Below are 24,369 nucleotides of genomic sequence, written 5' to 3'. Positions count from 1 at the left end.
CACTTCCATTTAAGGTGATGGTTTACACTGTGCTTTGGCTGTGTTATCTGGATTGGTTGGAATTTTGTGCAATTACTATTTTAGACAGAGTATCTTTGAAGTGGCTATCAATTGAAACATATTTTGCTCTTCAGACTTGCTTTTGCAGGTTTCACAAAACATTTAATTAGTGATAATCAGCTTTTAACCAACCAGAGCACACTGATGTGATTCTCTCCCTCTCTCCCCCATAATTGTTGGCATAGTCTGTACCCATAAGATAAATTACTTGCAGTCTGGAGAACATCCTAGCCAGCAGAAAGAGAGAGAATAAGAATGTCATTTGCGTGGGGATAAAGAAGGTGTTGTGTGTACTGTGATTTCAGTGAAGAATATACTTTTTCTTTCCTTTTCAGAATGGTGGACCTGGAAACCAGCTGGAGATTGCAAAGTCTCCTTTCCTTTGAGGTTGCTTGTCAGTGGTCATCTTCTATCACACCCAAGGAAACTAGAAGAGCTCCACACTAGCTTCTGTAAGGTTTGCTTCACTATGGAAGATCAAATAATTTTCTGGCTCAGGTTTTGTGAAGTTCGGCATCTGCCTTGGACCCACAGTTTGGAAAAAGGATCATCTCTGAGGCACGGTTAAGGGACAGAAAACCCAGTCCCAGCAATGAGCACTTTAAGTAGCACTGGAATATTACTCAGCTTAACGACAGTGTCTGTTACGCTGGATTTTAGTTTGCATGGTGGTCTGATGGCTTGGTCCTTAAGCAGCAATTTGACTTTGAATCAGAGTTTACCTACATCTGATCCTCTTAATGCCTCTGAGAAGGGTGAAGTCTCTCGGATGTCCATGAGGGAGAAGAACTGGCCTGCCCTTCTGATCTTGGTTGTCATCCTGCTGACCATTGGGGGGAACATATTGGTAATTATGGCTGTGTCCTTGGAGAAGAAGTTGCAGAATGCCACAAACTTCTTCCTGATGTCCTTGGCAGTGGCAGACATGTTGGTGGGTATCCTGGTCATGCCCGTGTCACTCATTGCAGTCCTGTATGGTAAGTGGCTTCCCTCCTTGTTTGACTATACGCTTTTGCAGGGAATCCCCCAAGGCTGCAGCAATCTGCTTTGCCCAATTTTTCCATGAGTTAGTAGCTTGGGGACTATCGGTGTGGACTTGGCCATGGGTCTGTGCTGAGGTTCACCCTCTGCTGGGTGAGGGCAATGCTCTGCTGGGAGCAGAGCTTGTTTCCATGCTGCCGGCGATGACCCGTGAATGATGTCAGCATATTTATTTATTTTTATTGCCAAGGCCACTCAGAAAAACTGCAACAGTGAGTCAGCTTTTACCTTTTGGTTGGACTGCCCCAAAACTAGCTAGGACACAAGAGCTTAGGGGAAAGCTGAGGAGTGTGTTTGTGACTGACCAAGCTCTAAGCCAGGTCAGAATCAGTTCTTGAGCTCCCACTGATATCAGTGAGATTTGAGCAATAATGTGGTTAAGAAAGGAGGTTTGCATTAGTAGATTTGATATTCAAATAAAAGCCTTCACACTTGGCATTTATACCTGAGCTTGCCCTGTGCCTTTCAGGGGGTTATTTTGCCTCTCTGTTCCTCAGTTTCCCTATCTCTAACCTGAGAAAATGCCCTCTGTTTTAAAACACTGAGATCTGCATGTATAGCTCTAAGCATTTATTGCTCCCTTACCATATTAGGGTTGGTATGTTTGTGCTGAAGCGGGGCATTGCTCCTGCACTCAAGTGAAGAATCACTGTCAGCACTTCAGAGGAGTAAAATATCAAACACATCCAACTTTCTCATCTGTCTGAGACTCCAAATCCAATTTTTTTTCAGTGTGGTGCTGGGACTCCTTATCCCTGGATATTACAAAGGAGTATTGCATTTGCCTCCTATCTCTGATCATCATGTTTGTATACTCATATATGAATATAATGTGTGTGTGTTTTAATATATAACAATCATTTTTGAAGTCTGTTTTCAGATTTTCTTTGAAAAGTATTTTAATATTGATATTTCTTGGAAACAAATAATGCTGTTTGCTTACAGATTTGATTAGAAATTGGTTTACTGTTCTATAAAGTAAAATGTAGGGATATTTATGTGACTTCTTCTCCTGCCTAAATGATTAAGTTGGATAGAGATTCATTTCTAAAACACATTGATGAAGCATGCATAATTCCAAAGCTTATATAACTTGTCTGCAGTGAGTTAAATCAATATGTGATTTAGGTACAGATCTAGCCATTGACATCTTATGCATAAAGCTTTTTATTTTGGGCTGTCAAAATAGTGCCATATCTAAATCTTCTGCATATTACAACATGTGTATTTTATTTTTAGCATTTTACTCAGGTTCCCTGGAGCTTGAAAGTGAGCATATAAATACTGAATGATTTGATTGACCTGCACTTGCATAAATTCTATGTTACGCAGTGACTCAAAAAAGGTGAATTTATGGAAGTGATCTTCCTACCTACATACTTTCTGAGTCTTTGGAAACTAATGGAAATGGATTTTCTGTTCAGCTAGAAAATGATTACTTAAGGTCGTTTAAAGGTGTAAACTATGCTGCATATTTAGAGATGAGTTAATATCATTGATCTGAAGAGGAATTGTAATTATTCCTTTCTTCAAGAGCACCAGTAGTACCTGTTGATGGCCCAAACACTTCTCTGCAGGCAAATGACACTAAATGGATTTTTTTTTTTTTTTTTTTTTTTGGCAAAAGTTATAATTTCAGAACAGGCGTGGAAAATCTGCAGAAGTACCGTGAGAAATGACAATAGCTGCTGTTATTTCAGGGGAGCCAGGAGGATGCTGGAGCCGTGCTGGGTGCTGGCACTGCTGGACCAAGGCAGCCGTGTTGCCCTTGGGCTTTGTGAGCGGAGGAGGAAAAGCTCCATTTTGGGGAAAATGGAGCCTCAGAGGCACTTGTGAACTGATTTGAATACGACTTCTGTGAAATCACTCTTCTATATTATTTAAGCTGCTAATTGTGGAAGTAAGCAGCCAGGCCTGTGCCATTCCAGCAGCAAGGGGAGAAGGCTGCCAGAGCGAGTAGAGAAAGTCTGTTCCCTCTCCAATTATTTGCTAATTCATCCTGAAAATAAACACTTGGTTTGATACCTAGAACACCTCAAATACCCCTCAGTACAAGGACATTGAGCTGCTGGAGTGTATCCAGAGAAGGGTAACGAACCTGGTGAAGGATCTGGAGAACAAGTCTTATGAGGAGTGGCTGAGGGAACTGGGGTTGTTTAGCCTGGAGAAGAGGAGACTGAGGGGAGACATTATTGGTCTCTACAGCTATCTGAAAGGAGGTTGTAGTGAGATGGGTGTTGGTCTCTTCTCCCAAGTAACTAGCAAAAGGACAAGAGAAAATGGTCTCAAGTTGCGTCAGGGGAGGTTTAGGTTGGATATCAGGAAAAATATTTCACCAGAAGAGTGTTCAGGCATTAGAATAGGCTGCCCAGAGAGCTGGTGGAATCACCATGCCTGGAGGTGTTCAAAAAACATGTAGACATGGCACTTTAGGACACGGTTTAGTAGGCCTAGTGGTGTTGTGTTGACGGTTGCACTTGATGATCTTAGAGGTCTTTTCCAACTCTAATGATTCTATGATTCTGTAAAGGGCATGGACTGACTGGGTATGTCTGAGAGGACCCAAGGAAAAAGACTGAGGTTGTGTCAAGGGTATTGATCCTCTTTAAATCCACCATAACATCCAGATGCCCTTTTCTAGGCATCTAGAAAAGTCACTTAGTATATAAGACTAACAGGGCACATCAACAATCTCAGCATTTGATGGTTCATGTAAATAAAACATGCATGCAAGAGCACAGAGGAAAAGCAGGTTAAACCTCTCACTCATCAATTCATACAACTTGGACCAAATACAGCTGTGTCTTCCTCAGCTTCACGTGTGCTGGAATCATCGGCTTTTCAGAGTCCTATACCTATTTCTAGATTGGGGGGGGGGGGGGGGGGGGGGGGGGGGGGGCGGGCAGGAGGCAGGTATCCTGAATGTTATACTCAGCTTGGTGGACCAGTTCTTACAGTAACATGAGACAGCATCTGGAAAGACTCTTGGCAGAGTTGCAGCATTAACAAATGCTATTATAACTGACAGCCTCCAGAGATCCATCACTTATTACTGAGTCTGTTTTATCTGGTGTCGTAAGTAGCATCTCTGCACCATTGCACAACCTGATTTTGAGAACAAAATCTGGCCTCTGTGTAACATGAGATTTCTTGGCTTAGTTTCCTCTGAGCTCTAGTTTTTGGAAAAGTGTTCTTCTGATAGCCGTCTGCAAGCATGCTGAATGCCACAGTGGCCAGTAGGGCAGTGGACTTCTTTTCTGAGAACTAGAGGCCAGGAAATCCAAACGTATACAAATGCTTTAGTAGGTTTTATATTCTGTTTGATGTGGTAGCACACAAACCAGTATCAGTGATTAAGGGGGCAAATATTCACACATCAGCAAAATTCCTCTGAGAGTAAGCGAGGTGTATGGCCATGAACCAATCAGGGAGACCGTTACTGCTTGGAGACGTAATTGTGAATGTTCAGTTGTTTTTATTCTGTATATTTTACCCTGTGTGTTCTATATAGTCTACATGTTATGACACTGGGCTGTTTCAAAAGCTGCCATAACCTGTACGGAGAAATGTGTGCAGTGCATCTCTTCCAGATTTGTAGAAATCACTTTTAATTTATGTAATTGGATAGGAACCTTAAAAATATATATATAATAAATATAGGAGTGGTGAAGTTGTTTTAAAGTTTCCACATCAGCGCTCAGCCCCAATGATGAATTCTAGTTTGCAGAGTAGAGTAATTTCCTCACTTTTCAGCTAATGAGGTAGATGAAGTAGATTTCACTTCAGGCATAACCAGAAAATTGAACAGACACCTTACAGAAAGACTTCTGGTTTTCACTGGTTTTCTGTTCTTAATTAAAAGAAGGAAAAATCAAGTTGTTGGTTAATTCCAGAACCTTATTAAAAAGGAAGGGATGACAGGATGCATCATGCTGGATTTTTCACCAATTAGTCAGTACTCTGATATATTTATCAATTAGTCTTTCTTAAATGTCTTGGACTAATCAATGAGTTGCATTTGACATCTTAGAAATTTTCCATGGCATGCAGTTCCTAAAGAACTAAACAAATTACTATGCTAATTAACAAGGATGTATTGGGGAGACTAAATGAGAAATTAACACCATGTTTAATCTCAATGGGGAAACTTCTGATTAATTAAACATACTGGTGTGATAGGGCATCAGATATTCTGCACGTAATGGAGCTGCTGACAATACGGAGATTGTCTCCTCACGTCTGAGCATTTTAGGGACAAGCAGTGGTGGGTTTGCATGGTGTCTAGTGTTTATGGGAAAGAAAGAGTGGGCTGCTTTTAGTAGGACTAGAAAGGAATGCAAGAGAATCTCGTCAGCTGATCTGAGTGGAAATTACAGAAAGTATTAAATGTTCTTAGCTCTAATGGAATGGTTTCACAGCTGCTAACAAGTTGCCAGAGTGTGGCCAACAAGGGGCCAGCACACTCATCTGCAGCTCCAGGTGCCCAGGCTTCTCTCCTCTCTGAGTTTTGAAAAACACTGTAATGCTGGTGGCCTGACACAGCTTCAGGAAGGCTGGTATTAGATTCAGCATCCATTAGCCCCAACTGCTGGACCAGCTTTACATCCAGATTATTGTTATTATTGATAATTATCATCATTATTATGTGGTGACAGAGATGTGCTGAGCACTTGCGGCAGACTGCTGTTTACTCCCTGTGCAGAGGGAAGGTGGGGAGCAGAAAGAGCTGTCAGTCAAACAGCCTGTTTAGCAGTCTCATTTTGCCTGACCCTGCTTTGCTGTTCTAGGGTGGCACTTGCTATCAGCAGTGGACATCTTGCAGAGAGACCTGATGAAGTGAGACAAGGACAAGGTGTTGCTGAATAAGTTCCTGGGCACAGTCGATACCTGAAAGGACAGATGGAGGGTGTCTGGGGTGTTTGTAATGCAGATCTCCTCAGCAGTGCCAGGGCATGCTGCACACCTTGATGATGCCAGGTATTGTCTGAAGCTGCAGCAAGGAACAATGTGCCTCTTCAACAGCTGGAGCCATCTGCTCTCTAATATTTTTATTATTATTAGTTTTTAATTTATTTTTTTCCCTGATGATTTCTAGTAGTGACTTTCGAGGTACAGGTTAGTATTTACTGCTGTCAACCAGCTACAGGCACCTGTGCCCAAATGCTATGTGAAAAGGATACAAGGAGTTAAATACAGTTGTTTTGGTCCTTCATTCTCAAAAAAAAAAAAAAAGGGGGGGGTGTCTTATACTGGAGTTTCCTTAACTTTGGTGTATTCATGGTTGTGAGTTCAATGACTGCAGTTGTGTATGTGTAAGTGACTATGTCAGTTCACCTAGGTTAATTAACAGTCTTCCCCTTCTGACAAACTCCTGGCTTAATTTTTAGCTAGTTATTATCTAGTCATTGGCTGATGTAGTGAACCGATGAGATCACCTTGCATTATTTTAACATAACAAGTTGTTAAAATTCATCAGTGGTCTAAAAAAAGGTAAACCCAAAATCCATGAACTGGTAGTAGATGTTTTGCCCATGACCTGTCACCCATCGCACTGCTTTGTCCTCCCTGTGCTGGGGCAGCATCATCCTGCTGTTTCTGGTCTGCTGGATATGCATTTGCACACCTTGGGAAGGACTGCGGGCATCCCTTTCCTCCCCCAGCTGGTTTAAATGTCTGTGTTACTGCCAGTAGTAACTGCTGCTCCGTGCTCAGCTCTGCTAGCAATGGGGTCAGCTGAATTTTTCAGATGTTCTGGGATTTTGGAGCCCTCCCAGCCTGGCCAAGGGGCAGAGTGGTGCTGCAAGCCAGGGCTGGTGTCATGGCAGTGGAGAGCAGAAACACCATCCCAAGAAAGGACACAAGTGAAAACAAGCACAGTATCACCAAGGCTCCATCCCCAGGGAGCACCAGCAGTGTCTCCCTGCACAGTGGAAGCTTGAGGAGCTCTTCGAACATGAATATTTATCAGGTTTAGCATTTGGGCCTTCCTAGGGCTACACAGATAGTTACTAAATGCTTCTCTCAATACTGTAGTGAGGTTTTAAATATTTATATGATTGATATTAAGTATTAACATGATTACTGTCAGGAGAAAGGAGAAATCTCACCATGTTAAAATAACGTCCTTACAAATTATGTGAGAAGTATACCACCCTCACTCAAAAGAAGCCAGTACGGAGCGGTACCGGTTCCTGTATGTGTTTGTTGCCTCTGATTAATGAGCTGGGATGGTGTGAAGGAGCAGAGAGAAAACAAGTTTTTATGGCTTGTAACCAGGATCCTCAGAGAGCAGCTGAAAGAGAAGAGAAACCAAAGCCAGAGACTGGCATAAGAGCAGTGAAGACAAGGCAAATGCCTGGGCGTGAGGGTAAAAGCTGTGGGCTGCTAGCCCAGCCATGGTGTGAGCCAGTGCCAGCTGAGCCTCCAGAGCCTTATAAACATCCACCTCTGCCCTGAGAAAACTGTATTTCAGCAGCAGTTCAGGTGCATTTATAAGGAAATTATTTTTAGGGATGCAGATGGGCCTTAGCTCTGTGACACCCAGAAACAAATGCTGTTGTTCTGAATATGCACCCTGACACCTCGTGCAGGCTCAGAGAGCGGGATCTGCTCTGCTGTGGGCAGGTGTGCTCTGAAGATGGTCCAGGAGCTGTGGGGATGGCTGCAGGCATGGGATGATGTACTGGTCAGATGCACTTTCCTTCAGGCAAGAGTGGGATTTAAAATCTCTGAAAAAAACCTAAGCAACATAGTTACAGAGATCCTAAGCCTACCACCAGATGCAATGAAAATAAGAAAGAAATAGCAAAATATAAATGTTTGCTGTTATCTAAAATATAGACTAAGGTCTTAATGAATGGAAAAGCCTGGAGAATCAGTCTGGAGTTCTTTCAAAGTTCCCCACAGCTTTCTTGTAACGTCAGCTAACCTAAATAATTCTGGGAAATCTAAAAATGTGCTACCTCATTGTTCACCCTCTTTCCAGTTTATTAAATACATAAAAAAACTTTAATTCAGATATTGAATACCCTGCTACTGGATTTTCTTCACATGAACAACTGCCTGTTTACCTAATGTGACAAATGGGATTAAGTTATGGCATATCTGTGTTGCTGTTGGGAAAGAAAGCAGTGTATGGTGTGCCCTGAATCCATGTAAAAGCTTCTGTCCTGCTACCCAAGGTTTAAATTGTGCTTGCAGTGAGGGGAGGGGGTTGAATACTAAATAGCATCTTTGATACTCTCTGTATCCTGTTGAATATGGGACCCTCTATGTAGGCAGCTAAATGTTAACTTGCAAGATTTTCTAGAGCCCCTGAAAATATTGCACCCTGTGATGACACTCCACTTGATCATGTTTGGACATTGCCTTAGGATCCTACATAGCTTTGGCTTGCATCAGTTGAAAACTGATGGCTTCTGCTCAACTGAGAGTTGAAGGCTGAAGAGCTGAAATCAGCACAGGAGCTCAGGACTGGAGAGGGTGACGATACCTGGCAGGAGGAGAGAGTGATGCTGTATGTCCTTTCTCAGCAGTGATTAAACTTGATCACTTGTATCAGCATCAATCTCTTCCAAAACATTTTGAGTAGGAGCCTTTAGCTTTTAATTGTTATACTGAAACCTGGCTTTTGATGTGTCTTTTTATTGATGTCTTGTCTGAAAATCTGCTCAAGGTTTTTGTATTCTTTTGTTGAGAGATGAGAAATCAAATTTGATATTTGTAGAATGGCACCAATATGAGCTGGATACAGTCATTTGGACATTTGTTTTTTGACTAACTGATGAAATTCCACTTGTTCATCTAAGGAGCAGCTTCATCCCCAGGACTTTCTCAACAGGCAGGTTGTGTATGACTCTAGTGCAATATTCTCCATTGAGATAAATACTTTATATGAAATTAGCATGAATGCCTTATCTTTCTTTCTGTGTCTTTCATCTTCTCAATTTCATAGAAAAAACTGCTGGACACTCTTCTGGAAGGCATGTTGCAGTCTTGTAGTAGCTATGCAAAATAATTTTTTTTAAAAAAAAGTGTAGCCCTTGATGAAGGTGGGTTGAGGTATTTGATTTTTTGTTTTGTTTTGTTTTTGTCGTCTTCTCCAAGAGCTCATGCAACAATCAAAGAGAATTAAGAATATTGGGTGGACCAGGAACGTAGAGGAAGCACAACTGATGTCAAAACATGGATGCAGTTAAGTGGCACAGCTACACCCTGATAGAGACACACAGGGCTTAAATTTGTTTTTATTTTCAAGGAAATAACATGTCACTGGTAACATCTGTACTGATTGTTCCTATTGGCTGGGAACATTTATTTGACTGAAGTGACTTCTTCATACACTCCTTTCTAAGTCCCCTTGAAGTTTTGGTCCCCATCAGGTTGACTAAGAGAAAGATCAAAAATGAGCAGCCCATAAAACTGGAGAAGGGTCATGTCCACCTCTCCATGATGAGCTGCTGCCGTGCTATGTAAAACAAGACACATAGACAGCACTGATGGTGAGGTTCTGGTCTAGGAAAGAAACGGTGAAAGGTTTCCTGGTCAAGCTTACATATCTTGGCTTCCTTTCTGCCAAGTTTCTCCTTTTGAGACAATGCATGGACTTTGGTTTCAAGGGTTGCAAGCAAGGGAACAATCCATAAATAAATCGTATAAATTCAAGGAAGTAAGTCAGGGAAGTCTCTGCTGTCTGCAGAAAGACTGTTGTCAATTAGGAGGTTTATTTTAATTATGTTAAAGTATTACTTTGAGTTCGATTTGACTTCTGAACAGTGTCTCAACCTAAAGTTGGGGAAAGCAAGAAGTGCTAAAGAGTGCACTTAGCTAGTCCGGAAAGTAGCTTTGCATCACTTCTAATATCTGCAGGATCCGTCTATCTTCTAGTAGATTAAATTACAATGGAATTCAGCATTTGACCTGCCATCACTTCTTTGTGCAGATGGTAATGTCCTTTATCAGTAACTGAGCTGTTTTTTCTGTGTGTGCTGCAGCTGCATGGACAGATTTAGAAAGCTTGTCACTTTTAATATAATAGGAACCAGCCCCATAAAAATTCAGATTTTAGTAAAACCTTGGCTTGCATCGTAAATTTCTCCTAAAAAATTCCATAGGACCCCCTGTAAATCTTCTGTATGGAAGCTCTTTTCTCTCCCTCAGGACAAATCTGTCCTTTCCTTAGCAGGTCTCTGTGCAGCAACAGCAGCTGGTAAATTTGCAGCATTATCATGGCAAGCAGGATGTGACAGCCAGGAATATATTTCAGAATATTGGGAGGGAGAGGAGCAGGCAGGGCTTGCTGGTAGTGCACCCCAAGTACCATCTGAATTGCATCCTTGGAGATCTTATGTCCCACCGGAAAGGACTGCAGGCAGCTCCTTCTGTCAGTGATTCCTGCTGTGTTTGTCTGGCAGGATGATTTGAGTCTTTCCTCCAACATGTGTGAGAGCATGCAGCCACACCAAACCCCAGCCCAGGCCATGGTCTTTGCTGTGTGCACTGTGTAGGGGCCAGAGTCAGAGCAACGATGCATAGGTTCAACCAACTGTAACTATCACCCAGCCTCCACGATATTTTGATATTCATCTTACCTGCACTGCCATCTGTTACGAGAGGCAGGACAACTGAACTGGGTGTTAGTAACTGGCTATAATGACTGCACAAGTGTCCCTTCTGGGCTCTCTGCAAGGCTTCATTAACTTCAGTTATGGACATGAAGGTCACATTCCACAAGGTGTACTGCTCTGCACTTTCCTTCTGAAAATGAATGCTGTTATTCTTCATTACATAATAGGGAAATGAATGCTTTACCCAGTGAAGCTCCCTCTCTCCTGTAGCTGCTCTGCTGTAGCTCGTGAGAGCCTGGACTCCCTTGTGCTACACACCACTTGATCCTTATCATTGCAGAAAAGCAGGGAGCAAGGGCCTCTCTCCAGCCACTGCTCTGGAGACACGTAGCATCCTGAATGAGTGTGTCATGGCAAATAAAACTGCTCAGAGTCTAATTACATTTTTTATTAAAATATAGTGCATTGCCAAAGCTGAAAACTCTGGAGATGTGTATCCGTGTCTACAGCACTTCTCCTGGGAAGCTGGAAGAGGAATGGGATTATTCTTGTTGCTGGTGAAGTATTTTTGCAGCATGTGGGAGTCCAAGTGCCCATTCTGCCAGCTTCATGATGATCTGTTGTGCAAAAATTAAAAATTTAGCCAGTAACATAATGATCACTAGGGTGTATTGGACTATATTTCAAGCTATAAAGTAGAGCTTCTGTCTTGAAAATGTGTATTTTTAACATAATTCTATTCTTGCAAAAATCTTCAAAAGTTCTCATGTTTATTCTGACGCTGAATAAAAACAAATTTCCAACCTTGTAACACTGCTAAGAAACTCAAATGCTGTCCTTCAGTGTGTTCAAACAGCAAAAGCCACTCCAGGGTGGTGAAGCTGTGAGTTCCAGCCTGCAATTTGCAGGCATGTGCTGTGAACCAGGCAGCTCTCTGGAGCCGGTGGGAAACAGGAGCCTGTTTCTGTGGTCAGCAAGTGCCTTCCTCCAAGAAAGGAGCTCATCGCATTCATCTTGACAGCAATGAAGACAGCTATGCCTGAGCTCACGTATTAGCTGTTCCCCGCAAGCTTCTTGCCTGTCACTTCGGCATTGTTTGAGTTCACTTGCACATGGCAAGTCTTGTCTTTTCTTTTTTTCAGGAGGAGAGCAGAGAACCCCTTACCTTAGGTCTCTAATCTTGCTTGCTGTAGTGCTGAGCTCTGGATGATGTAGCAAAGGGTTTGCTGTTACAGAGATGATTTTCCCCAGAGTAAATCAACACCAGCCTTAAGAGAGAGTTTGCATGGCACCTTTCTTACCTGCTGTGGGCAGGGCCTGGCAGTTCTGTGTCAGGTCTTTATGACTAATTTGAGCTCTGCTATAATCCACATTGTGGAGCATCAGTTTATGGGACTCTGAAGACTAATTTCTGCTGTCAGATACAGAGGCAGAACTGTTACTATTTAATTCTTTACCACCTGCCTCTTTCTTGTCATTTCTTCACTCTGCGGTGCCTGTATATCATCCAGCTCTGGCTTCAGCCTGCTTCTCGGTGTAGGCAGAGGTATTCTTTACTACCCTCCCTGTGTTCATTACCATTGACAAGAGGATCTTGTCCGTATGCCAGCTTTAGGAGAAAACACTGGAGAACAATAAACATTTCATGTTTGTAAACATGGGGGGTTTTGCCCCTACTGGCCTCTTGCTGTTAAGCAACCAGCTACCTTGCCTACTGTGGGTTAATGGAGCCTTTAGCCTGTGATCTGCCAGAGATGATGTTGCTGCACATGGAGCTCAGGCTGCTCATTCCAACACGGATGAACACAGCACAAAAACTTCCAACAGCTTCTATTTCTGGGAGCTTTCTTCACGAGGGCTGGTCATGGAGAAGGTTGTATGGCTGCTTTCTGTTGGCCGCTAGAGCATTTATTGATTGCACACCCTTTGAATCAGCTTGTGTTAGATTTAAATAAAAAACGCCCTTCCAGAGAGGTCAAGGGGAACACAGAGCCCCTGGGTATGCACTCAAGAACAGGGTGCACATCAGCAGGTCAGGGGGCTGTGCCAGCATCCCAGCCTGGCAGTGATGGATGTCAGGCACGAGCGATCCACACATGCACCATTTGATAATCTTGGCACGTTACAGCACTGCCAGGTACAGAGCTGATCTTGGCCTTTTTCAGGAAAATGTGCTTGTGGCTGTGATTTTCTCAGATTGTGAGGGGTGCTGCAGAGACTCATCATTTGCCTGCTGGGTTTGACAGATTATTTTTGCGGACAAAGCCTTTTGCAGAATGGCCTGAACAAAATCAGTTGTGCTAATCTGGAAAATGCTGCATGGAAGTATGAATCCATATTTCTGAGATTAAAGGTGACCCATCAAGTAGAAAAGAGAAGTCCTTTTTTTGTTTGGGGTTTTTTTTTTTTCCCCTCTAGATGTTATTGTCTAAATGTGTTACTGCCTCCTTTGCTTTAGTCAGTGGCAGCAGGCTGCAGGTAGGTAACATTGTGTGATTGCCCGTCCGCCCCCTGTGCTTACAAGTGGACCTAGGGAATGGCTTCATACAAAATGCACCAAGGGAGATCCTGACCGTGCTAAAGTCAGTGGGAACATTGGCAGCAAGTTCAGAGAGACTAGGGCTTTTGCTAGAGCACTTCTCTGCCTATTCCAACCCTTTCCACACTTCTGCCTGGTCATGCTGTAGCTCTTGGCATGAGTATGGCAGCATCCTTCATCCAGAAGGGTCCCAGTTGTTTTGCTGCTCTTCTTTGAGTCTAAGGAAGTCTCTTCTGCCACTGCAATGCAGCTCCCTTCGTGGCATTGCTGTTTATTAGGTTTCAGCACCATCACACAAAGCACGAGCCGCTCTCCTGTTAAAGCTTTTTGGTACATACAGGTAAGATAAATGAGCTGGCATTAGTCCAAGTAAGATGACCTAATGTTGCATAGTGTGAAATATTCAGGGCTGAAACGTGCTCCCAGCCCGTGCAGGGCCTGATTACCTAAAGTGTATTTTAGTGGTAATGCACTTGCTTGATGTGTTTTGGGATGAAAAGCTGCTTGTGTTGCCTTTGGCTTTGTGAGGCTGGTTCTCCCTATGGCGCTTCTTTTTTGCTCCATGTTTCCTGCTGGAAAAGGAGTGAACTCCTCTCTCCTGGGTTGGCTGAGACTGTTGGGCTTTTTTTATTATTATTTTGTTGAGTTTGGTTAAAAAATAAAAAATTTAAAAAGGCAGAGGAAGCAAATTCACCTTAGAGAAAGAAATCATATTTTGCTGAGCCAACATGATCCAAATAAGAAAATGATATCACAAAGCGATTCCAAGGAGAGTGTCCTGATCCCCAGGAATACAGAAGCGAAAAGGACTTTCTGACTCACTGTGTCCTGTTGTTTGCTACCAAGTATTAGTAAGATACTGAGCTACTGCAGTCATATCTTACATCTTCTAAAGCCTGTTTCCTTTCAGGTCTGCCTGCTGTTGGGAATCCAAAGCCAGGATCTGTACGTGTCAGTGTGTAGCAACAGAAAGCCATGACAAATCTCTGAGTACAAAATCAAAAATTCATTTCTTTGCCAACCTCAACTTTCTTGCAAGAAGCAGTTTTTAAATAGAAAATCCTAACACTGCAGTGTGAAAAAAGCAGAGCCTCCATTTACCTTTGTACTTTGTAAGAAGTAAATGTGCTTTGTAGCTTTCCTTCAAAAGTTGATAAACCGGTCTGCTTCCCCTTTGCAGTTTTATCCAGGGGAACCTGTTATCAGTATTTCCTCTCACATAGCTCTACCAGGGCACAAGAAGTCATCACTAGGTCAGTTAGGCACATTGTCTCTAAACCATTTAAGGCTGTGGTCTGAAATAAAGCCAGAAGCTAATTGGTAATGAGAGCAGGTTGCAGTGGGCTCTTGCTAAGTGGAGACAGGTTTTTGCACTGCTTCCAGCTCCACAGTTCAACTTCAGATGTGGTCTCACCCTAAAACACACCATGGAAGCAGTCCTATGTAAGCACTAATTGCGTAAAATATCACTAAGGCATCTCAGCGATGATGTTTCCTGGGATGCAGCCTCTACAAATGTGGCAGAAAAGACCAGCAGAGTCCACCTTTTTCCTCCTCCCAAGTTCCTGTGAGGTGAAGGGAAATGTTAAAATACTCTAGATGTTTTCAGTGGATTAACTCCTACTTACAGTAGCTGAACATATGGCCTTATAGTTTTCTAATTTACCCACAGCATGTATGCTACATCCAATCAGGGAGCTATTTTTCATATTTTAGACACTAAATTGGACAGGCATGTCTTGCCTGCCCAGTGTAATTAAGAATTGCCCATCCAATATAAGTCTTTCATGTTCAAGTATGACTCATTAGAATAATTTTGAATGGCACACATTTAAAAGCTGCTATTTAATGCAAATAAAGATGTAGATCCAATTATATTTTTTATTTCATCCTTTTGCTAAAAATATTTGGAAGATGCAATGGGTTTTAAAATTCACAGGAGTACAAAGCCCTCAAAACCTGGAGTGTGTATAGTTACATTTCTGTTTTACAGAAGTACTGATGTCAGTTTAAATACGGCAGCAGTTTTAATGCTGTCAGTGCAATCTTCTCATGCCCAATTTGCTTCTAGATCAGTGAAGCTAAATGTGCTTTAAAATGCATGAATCTTTGTTTACTTTTTACAACAGTAGCCTGTTAGATCCAGTAGTAGCTTTGTAAGTGCATTGCCTCATTGCAATTGATTTTTATGAGTTTAGTTGAAAAGAAATATAAACTTACGTGCTTTGTAGCAAACCAGAAATTGATACAAGACAATGAGAAAAGCAGAATTGTTATATATAAAAAGAAAGACCCTATCATGATAAACTATTCCAGAGATAAATTTGCTGCTTTACAAAGGTGCCAGGCAGATCACCGAGATAACAAGTAAAATAAAGACAGCTCATGTGTTTCCCACAGCCAGATTTAGCCTCACCTGAAAGGAAAGACAGCACCACCACTGGGTACTGGGGCCATGTGAGACACGGCCACCCAGAGGCTTCCTTAGGTATGTTTAATCTCCTATTCTTAAACTTAAATTTTAAAACAAAGAGTAAGTATTTAACCAGAATTGCAGACATATTCCCAAGATTGAGTTAATTTTAGTCTATGTTGTTATACATAGGTATTTACCTGTGATAGCTTCTTACAGGGACTTTATCTTAGATATGGATGCTAGTCCCAGCCTAGGTGCTCCCTTGCAAAACCCACCTGAGTTTGGCTTCAGCTGTAGCTCGATTCGCCCTCATTCTCACAATCTGTTAGGCAGCTGGAGGAAGATCCAGTTAAAATGTGTGCCACCTCTCCAACCACACCACAGTCTGGTGCTCAAGCAACATCTGCTCAGTGAGCAGGGGAGCTGCCTGTGAACTGACATTTGCTTCTACTGATTTTTGAAAACAAGGTGATTAAAAAAATAAAGGTGGGGGGGAGAGAAAGAACACTAAATTCCACAGAATAGCAAAGCAGAAAGGATAGCAGCTCCTCTTAATCTTTACCCAAATGTTACATTAACTTAGGAAAGTGGGAAATAAAATTTTCTCCATTTAGAAGCATCGTATGTGTGACCTGGAATTTAAAACAGATGTGACAACAGCAGCCTGGCCTGGGCTGTAACAGAGGAGTGCATCTCAATGGCTTCATCCATTCTGTCCATCTTGAACACCCTGTACCAGTTATTACTTTTACTTCTATTTTCTCTCACGGATAAAAGCCCTTGTTTCCCCTCCTAGAAGGTGCCTGCAGCTAAATCTAGCAACTCTTTCACACACCAAACAGCTAGGATGTATTATCATGCTGAGAACTTGCTATCTCTTCTTACTCACCCCAGCAGAGCGAAATTGGGGTGAGGAACTAGTTAGTAGCATGTGTTCCTCAGCACTTGCCAATGAGCAGTTATAATTTCCAGGAATGGTCCTACTTGCAGTCTGTTGTAAAGATTAACATATGGCTCATTTTCCTGTGCTGGCTGCAGCTGCAGATATTGGAGAATGTAAGGGGAAATGCAGAAGGACTCTGAGGATGGTCAGCTGTATTTCTGTACTCTGTCTTGACTTAACGAGTAATTGAAAAACTTTTTCATCCTTGTTCTGTTTGAAAATTATGCCCTATATTCACTCGGGAAGTCTGTTGTTGCATGCAGATAGATGCCTCGTGTCAGCATTTTGCTGTTTGTTATATTTGTGTACATCCTATCAAATTTGTTGCTTTTATTGTATTGTGTCATGGACAGCATTTTGTGAAAATAAGTATGATTTCTTTTCAGCATATGGTAACCTTAATGTTCTTTATGTGATTAATACAATAATATAATAATTTCTTGCCTAGGGGCTCAATCTGAGTCATGGTGACATGCCCAGACCCTGAGGAACAGACTACTGCATTTTTAGAAGAGGTGCATGTAATAGGCCAATCCAGCCTTTGAGCTTGAAAGTGTGGAAAAATCACTGCCGTTATGCGGGCCAATGTATATATATATATATATATATGTGTGTATATATATATATAGGCAGCTGCTTTACACAGGATGAGAAGAAATACAGAGAAGCAAGGTGAAATCTCTGAAAAGCACTTAGATATATTGTAAGATGAATATACCCATGTAATACATTAGTTTGAATTATGAATGTTTCCAGGATTGGGTCAATTAACTCAGAATTAACTCAAATTTTTCTTCTACTTCCTTTCACATCTGTCTGTTGAATTGATATCATTAAATTCTACTCAGCAAATTACGATTTTAATGTCTCTCTCCAATTCACATGACATATCCCTTGAAAATCTAGTTCTACAGTTTTCTAATATTCATTAAAATATGTGCAAATACCCTCGTAGGTTAGTTCACTTTCTTGAGACCTAACAGTAAGAGTAGCATTAAGTTCCCACTTTGTGTTTTATCAGCACATGCTGGGAAAGAGGCTCTGATGTAATTCATCTGCTTGCATGGTAATTAAATGGAAATTACATTGATGGAAGAGGGACCACATGCCAATTGCTCTGCCTTGCACTAGTTTGCACGCTGCCTCATTGACGCATACAACCCTTTTCTGAATGGACAACTCACAAGAGAAACAGGATGGATCCTCACTAGCTTTTCTGCTGAAATTGTCATTAAATGAGATGAGGGGAGTTTGTGCATGAACCTGTCATGGAGCCTAGGCTGTGATTACCAATATGTGCTATATGAATATTCTGAGTTCATGCATTATTTTAAAATATATATTCCATTTTTCCAGCCGTCTCCTTGTTTTCTGGTTGTAATAAGTCTCGTTTTTGGAAAACTTTACTATTCCTGCAGGAACTCTGATAAGCACAGTGACAGCAGTGGGTTTAGTGAGTGAATCTCTCCTCTGAGATGCCATCTCGGTTCTTAGATGAAAAAGCTTCAGGACTACAAAGGTCAACAAGTAATGCACAAACATGAAATACCTAGTTCCTCTGTCAGCTCTTAGGTACAAGATTTCATGGGCAAGGCAGGATGGTCTATAAGGTTCTGATGCTTCTGTTATTTTTTGGGTGGTTTCATTTCCATTCTTGTTGACATGTTGGCAGCAGGCTGTCTTATCCAGCTGTGCTGGAGTTATCGGGACAGACCAGTTGTTACCCTGACAAATCTGTTTCTACCTTCTCATGTATAATTTTTTTTGCAATGTGTTTATTTTAGGTAACTTTTGGGTGTTTCACTTGTTTTTATAAAAGTCTGTTTCCATCCCCTATCAGAGGTAGCAGCTGTAGAAAAAGGTCTTGGTGTTGTTGAGATATGGAAATTGTATGGCAGGCTTTTACCATACCTATTTGGCACCCACTGGGATGCAGAAGGCTGTAAAGGCGTGTCTGACACCTATGAATATTGATTGCTGGTTTTAGGGAGCAGCAGAGCTCTGTCCTTACGTCTGCGCATTTGTTCTGAATGGTAACTACTTGTCACTCTACTATTTAAATTTTGAATTTGTTGGGTAAAATTTTGAATTTGCCAGTTAAACTTTTGCTGATTCCTTCTGATCAGCTGATCTGCAATGAACGAAAAGAGAGATTGCATTTTAACACAGCAGAAACCAAAAGTTGTGAGTCTGCTTTACTGTCTCCATCTAAGACGCGCAACAGCAGAACAAGATTATTTGTTTGATATAACATGGTGAGTTGATTTTGACAAGCATGAACACAGGCAAAACAGCTTCCAAGATGAAGTCTTTTAAACATGTCCTTTACATCTTTATCTACTTTTACATACTTTATCTACTTTTACATACTTTATCTACTTTCTGTGATGATTTTTCCAAGCTTTTTCTAGTCCATATTGGGATAAGTACCTCTTGTATCTTGGGAGTAACTAGTTCTTCTATGGCACCCATATTACTCATTTACATTTGTTAAATCTATGGCAACACTTATTTTATTACATTTTGCTAGATTACTATGTTAACACATTATTTTATTATTGTAGTTATCCCTGGTTTTGATTTGTAATCAAGTGCAAGATTACATTGTAATAATAGTATAACCATGGTAATAAAATATTGTTGCACTTGATTACAAAGCAAAAACAAGTCTATCAAAAACCCCAATGGTATAACTTAACTAAATATAATTTTTTTAGTTTCCTTTTTCACCTCATGAGACCACTATAATTTTCTGAGTAATAGTATTCTTTCTAATATATCAGTACGCCCACACTTCATTTATCTATATTAAATTGAACTTCTACTTCATGTTAATGGAACTTACAAGAGGCCTACAATTTCTTCAAAACTCAAAAATAAAGGAGTACAACTGTAGCCAGATGGTGGTCATATGTTAAGTTTCACTTTGCCTCTAATGTTACGCATCTGGAATACATTCCACGTGCTGAAATGGGATTACCTCATCCTGCATTGCCATTTTCAACAGAGACCTTTTCAGGATTCAAAACTGCATGCCTAAATAATTTGTCAGAGAGGAACATAAAGTCAGGCAGGATTGATGGTGCTGCCTGTTTATTTTCTTTTTGGCTGAGGGATGTCACCTGAATTCCAGGGTGTGAGGATGAAGGTACATGTGTTGGCATAGTCTGAGGTTTATCTACAAATAAAGTTGTGCTGAGTTGACTCTTAATGTGTCCTCATGAAGCAGTTTGACAACAATCTGGCATTTTATAGACTGTAAATGCTGCAGTATTAAAGCACCATAATCTAAGATTAAATCTTATTCCAACTTCAAGTCTTTTATAGTAGACTCTGTTAGTAGTGAGCAGTTTTAATTAGTAACAAGTTGTGTACAAAATGCTTACAATAATCCAAATCCTTAACATGGTATTATGTGTTTTTGCAAGTTGGGCTGTCACACTGAATAACAAATTTGTTGCTGGGAGTAAAGGGCTGATTTAAAATCCCGCTGCATCAGGCTGGTCGGGGTGAGTGGGGGTACAGAAACCCCATGTTTCTCAAGAGGGACAGTGCAACTTTGACCACACGCAGCCTTCCCAGACCCCTGCTTTCCCAGGGTTGCTTTGGATGCTTGGATATTGGTGACAGGGTGACCTGCCCTGTTCACAGCAAGGGAGCTTGGGACGGGGCAGTCCTCTCCCAGTATCCTACCCTGATGGGAGGCTGGTTCTCAGCTAGGCTGAATGAATCAAATCCTACAGGAGGGCCAGGAGTGGAGCATCTTGGCTGGAGCACTGGCTGCTTCTGGGCTGATGACAGAATTAGCCTGCAGGTCTTGGCAGATGAGAAAGGAAGAAATACTGCCATGTGCCAAGGTGAAGTCCGCAAGACTTCTTCCCTCCAAGACTTAATGTAGGGACATCCCCAAACTGTCACTCTGTCCATACTTCCCCGCAAAGAGGCTCAATTAAACATGAACATTTAAAGTTTGTACTTTCTTGCAGTGGTAGAAGTGAAGCAGATCATGCCAGGGGCTCTCCACTCGCACGTCCATGTCCTGCGGGTATCTGGGCTGTCTAGGGCTACTAGCCTCCTGTGCTGCTGCTGGTGGAGAAATGGGCTTTCTGGCAGGCACCACGCTGCCTGGCTTATCTGCCAGGGAAGCTTCCAGACCTAGTCCTGCTGTGGAAAATTATTTTCCAGGCCTGTGAAAGGAGCCTCCGGGGTTCCTATTGTCTGGCAAAATGGGGAAGCATCTAAGTATTTTGGGAAGAAGTGGGGAAGGACAGCCAGGTAATTAAGGTTGACTGTGGAGGGAAGGGGACTGTGGACTTTGAAACATTATACTGGAAGATAAAGGCTACTGAAATGTTATTTGTCACGTATTGTGAAGAACTCAAGCAGTTAAGTAACTTGGTCCAGTTTAGCTGCAGTTGTTTGCTTCATCTGATTTCTACATCCTATTCCTCAGTTAAAAGAAAGTTATCATCAAAATTCCCCCAAAGAGTAAGTCTGGGTCATACCACTACAAGAATCCTGATGGATAACTGTATATTTCTGGATGCAACCTGGTGGCTGTGTGCACACTTGCATGGTTCAGCAGGTTGTTCCTATACAGTATAGAACTGATTAGCAATACATGCATTTTCTGGATTACAATTAAATTATTTAATTAAATATTTTAATCCTGTTTACATACTGGATGAATTCTGTTCCGCTCCTCTTTCAGGGAAGAACAGTGATTCTGCGTTGCATTGCCTTTTAATTGGGGCAGGTTGCACACGTGCACAGGTTACTATTCTGAGTTGGCATATGGTGGCCATTAAACTCTTAGAAAACAGTGGTGCATGCTCACATGCTCACAGATTTCCTTGGGATTGCTGCATATGGAATAGTGTTCATTAGCAAATTATTTCCTTGAGAAAGCCACTGAAGGTGCTGTTCTATCACCTTTCAGAGTCCCACAGTGAATGTGAGGAACTCCAGCCTGACACTTCTCCTATAATGAAAGACGTACCTGTTCTTGGTCAGAAGCAGCCTGGGTATGGTGGCAGAAATGCTTTGCAAGCGGGAGGTTTGCATCTAAGGTATTCAGTGACAGGAGGACAGTAGATGGCGCTCAAGTATATGGAGCAGAATTTCTAGGCTGCTTAGCAATCACCAAATAATTGCTTTCTACAGTGCGTTCTGTGGAGCGCTATCACAGTGGCATTTTTACCTGTACAATCATGAAGAACCAGAGATGCCCATCGGCTTGGAGGAAGCTAAACAGGGAATGCATTTTGCAAGTCCTCTGGTCTGAGAAATACCAGAAGTGGAAATAAGCATCTATGAGTGTCACCAAAATATGGCTTATTTCCCTTGCTTGAAGTGATTTCTTGCCATTATCAGTCTCACTGACTCCTTATAGTGGCTTTTAAACTCATCAGACAAGCAAACCGTGACTCACACTGGCATGAAGTTCAGCCAGACAATTAACCCACTGTCCATAACAGCTTTCCTGCTGTTGAGGAAGGTGCACTATACAGTAAGAAGGAAAACTGACTCACTGAACTACTTCGATATCCCTAAATTCATCAGACCACTTAAGCATGGGTTGCACTTTCCATTGGCATTAGACCGGTGCAAATGTCAGGCTGTGCTGAACGAGGGCCAAAATGATGGTTGTATCCTGATCACATCCAGCAGCCTGCAAGCAAATGGGAGGCAAAATCACCGCCACTTTTCAAACTGCAGATCGTGCTTTGGCCTCACATTATCCTTTATATCCCAAGATGCAATTCTTTACTTCTCCCCACATATGGGGAAAAAGTACTGATCGGGTGTGCAAGGTATAACAAAACTCCTGAAAACATCTGCATCTGCATGCTCAAAGTTAATGCTAGTGATTTGCAGAAGTTGATTTAGAGTAACTAGGTCAATTGGCCATCTTCCTGGAATATTTAGTAAAAGCATTGGCTAGGTAAAGATGACAGACCTGTGCTCTCTGAATACAGAGCCCTTTACATCAAATGAAGGAGATTCTTATTATGTCTGTTTCCAAAATGAGACATTTTATGAGGATTTGGAGGCCAGTTTGTTCAGCTGCATTGCCAGGAGGGACCCCGAGCTGAGAAAGAAGATTAATCACAGGTAGGCTCCCAGACTGTTAGGATGGCACAAACATCTGAATTGCCACTGAGTTATGCTGAAACCAAACCTAAGCCAGTCCTAGGGTAGAGCCATAGTCTAAACTTTATTTGATATTAGAAACTCTGAGTTCGAGCAGATGGCTTCTTTGTTCCAACTAAGGTAACTGCTCAACAGCCAGCTGTAATCTGAATAACGCCACATCATTTTCAGTTCTGCATTTTAGTTTCCTCAAATGATCTGTATGTTTTGGCAGTTATTTCTTCCAATAATGGAACTTTTCCAATTTCATCAAAAATAGGGAAAACCACCTGTTACTGTCACATGTTTGCACACTTTGTTATGAAACAGGTTTTTTTTAAAATATTTATATTTTTACATTTAGAAGGTATTCATTTGAGCTCTGTGTTTGCTGATGGGCTTATTTTCCAGCACGCTGTTGGTTCAACTGTTGTTTTATTAGTTGTTTGAGTAACGGGTGAAGGCTGATCCATAACCTGCATGAAGGAAATTAAAGGAGAGACCACTGTCCTGCCATTGTGCTGACATACAGAACATCAGTAAAAAGAAAATGTTTACTGGTGTGAATAATTTATTAGACTGTGTTTTCATTTAGATAAAGTATTATGAAGAACTTATATCTCAGAATTGTGTGAAGCGATCATATCTCTGTTGGAGTTAAAATGCTGTAAGGAACCCTTTATATGAAGTTGATGATACAATTCAATTAATTCTACCATTGCCCTGTTAACTGTCCATGTCACTCAATGTAAAAATTCCAGATGCAGCTGCAGATGCTTAAACTGTGAGCAAAGAACATTACTGAGCCTCTGACTCAAGCATAGTTTTAGTCTCCACCAGTAAATTAAGAGATTAAGGTAACATATGGATTCATGGAATGACAGACCACACCGGAATAATTTGATATTTCCCTAAGAGAAGAGATGCTGCCTTTGGGATGGTAACAGCATTTTCTGTGTTTTCTTCTTAGCAAAAATCCCATTTTATTAGCAGGGCTGTTTTAAGTATAGCATCTGATAAAGCTGGCTCCTTGCATTTAAAATATTACTTAAATGATATTCATGCAACCTTTCCCTAGATCAGATAATTACATCCATTCTGGTTTTAAATTTTCTTCTTTCTGACAAGTCCTGTCAAGACTCCAACTCATTGCCATACTGCATTGCCAAAAGCAAAATCTAACACAGTTATTTAAAATTCTCAAAACAGCACAATGGGTGCAATTGTTTAATTTGCAATACAATACAGTCACATCATTTAATTGCTATAACTTGTGATGTAAGAACCAAAAGAGCTTTGGAGGCACATCCAGCTCCACCAGGGTTTCCCTCAATGGTGAGGGGTTTCCAAAGGAGACCACACTGTTCCGTGCCCATTGCCTGCTGCTCCCTGCCCCAGGGCCGCTTGTGCCATGCTGATGGCCCCATGATATGAAAAAGAATAGCTCAGAGGAAAAACCGAAGCTCAGGAATGGTGGCATGGCCCAGTTTGAATGTAGCTGGTGGGACAGACTCAAGTAAATTCTTTGTGCAGTGTTGCACTATGGCAAAAAGGCATCTTCTAGGTGCAGAGGTTCGAGTCAAGTGCAGAGTGCCAGTGGTGGTCTCACGAACACCATGTCTGTACACAGTGTCACCCTCCTTTTCTTACTTGGTGGTGCCCTCCACCCTCT

The 24,369-nt window shown here is 41.7% G+C and overlaps 1 protein-coding gene across 19 annotated transcripts in view; it reads left to right on the top strand.

The window, feature by feature from the left end:
* Positions 1-24,369, top strand: part of HTR2C (5-hydroxytryptamine receptor 2C) — a 242,138-nt gene that overhangs the window by 196,762 nt on the left and 21,007 nt on the right. For all 19 annotated transcript variants that reach the window (XM_054839527.1, XM_054839540.1, XM_054839546.1 and 16 more), the window contains one exon: positions 396-1,037. In XM_054839527.1, coding sequence (XP_054695502.1) covers positions 653-1,037 — 385 coding nt within the window. In that variant the 5' untranslated portion in view covers positions 396-652. The remainder of the gene's footprint in view (positions 1-395; positions 1,038-24,369) is intronic.

Source organism: Grus americana, chromosome 12 (genome assembly GCF_028858705.1).
Source record: "Grus americana isolate bGruAme1 chromosome 12, bGruAme1.mat, whole genome shotgun sequence".
NCBI classification, from domain to species: domain Eukaryota; kingdom Metazoa; phylum Chordata; class Aves; order Gruiformes; family Gruidae; genus Grus; species Grus americana.
This window is presented reverse-complemented; position numbering and strand designations above follow the sequence as displayed.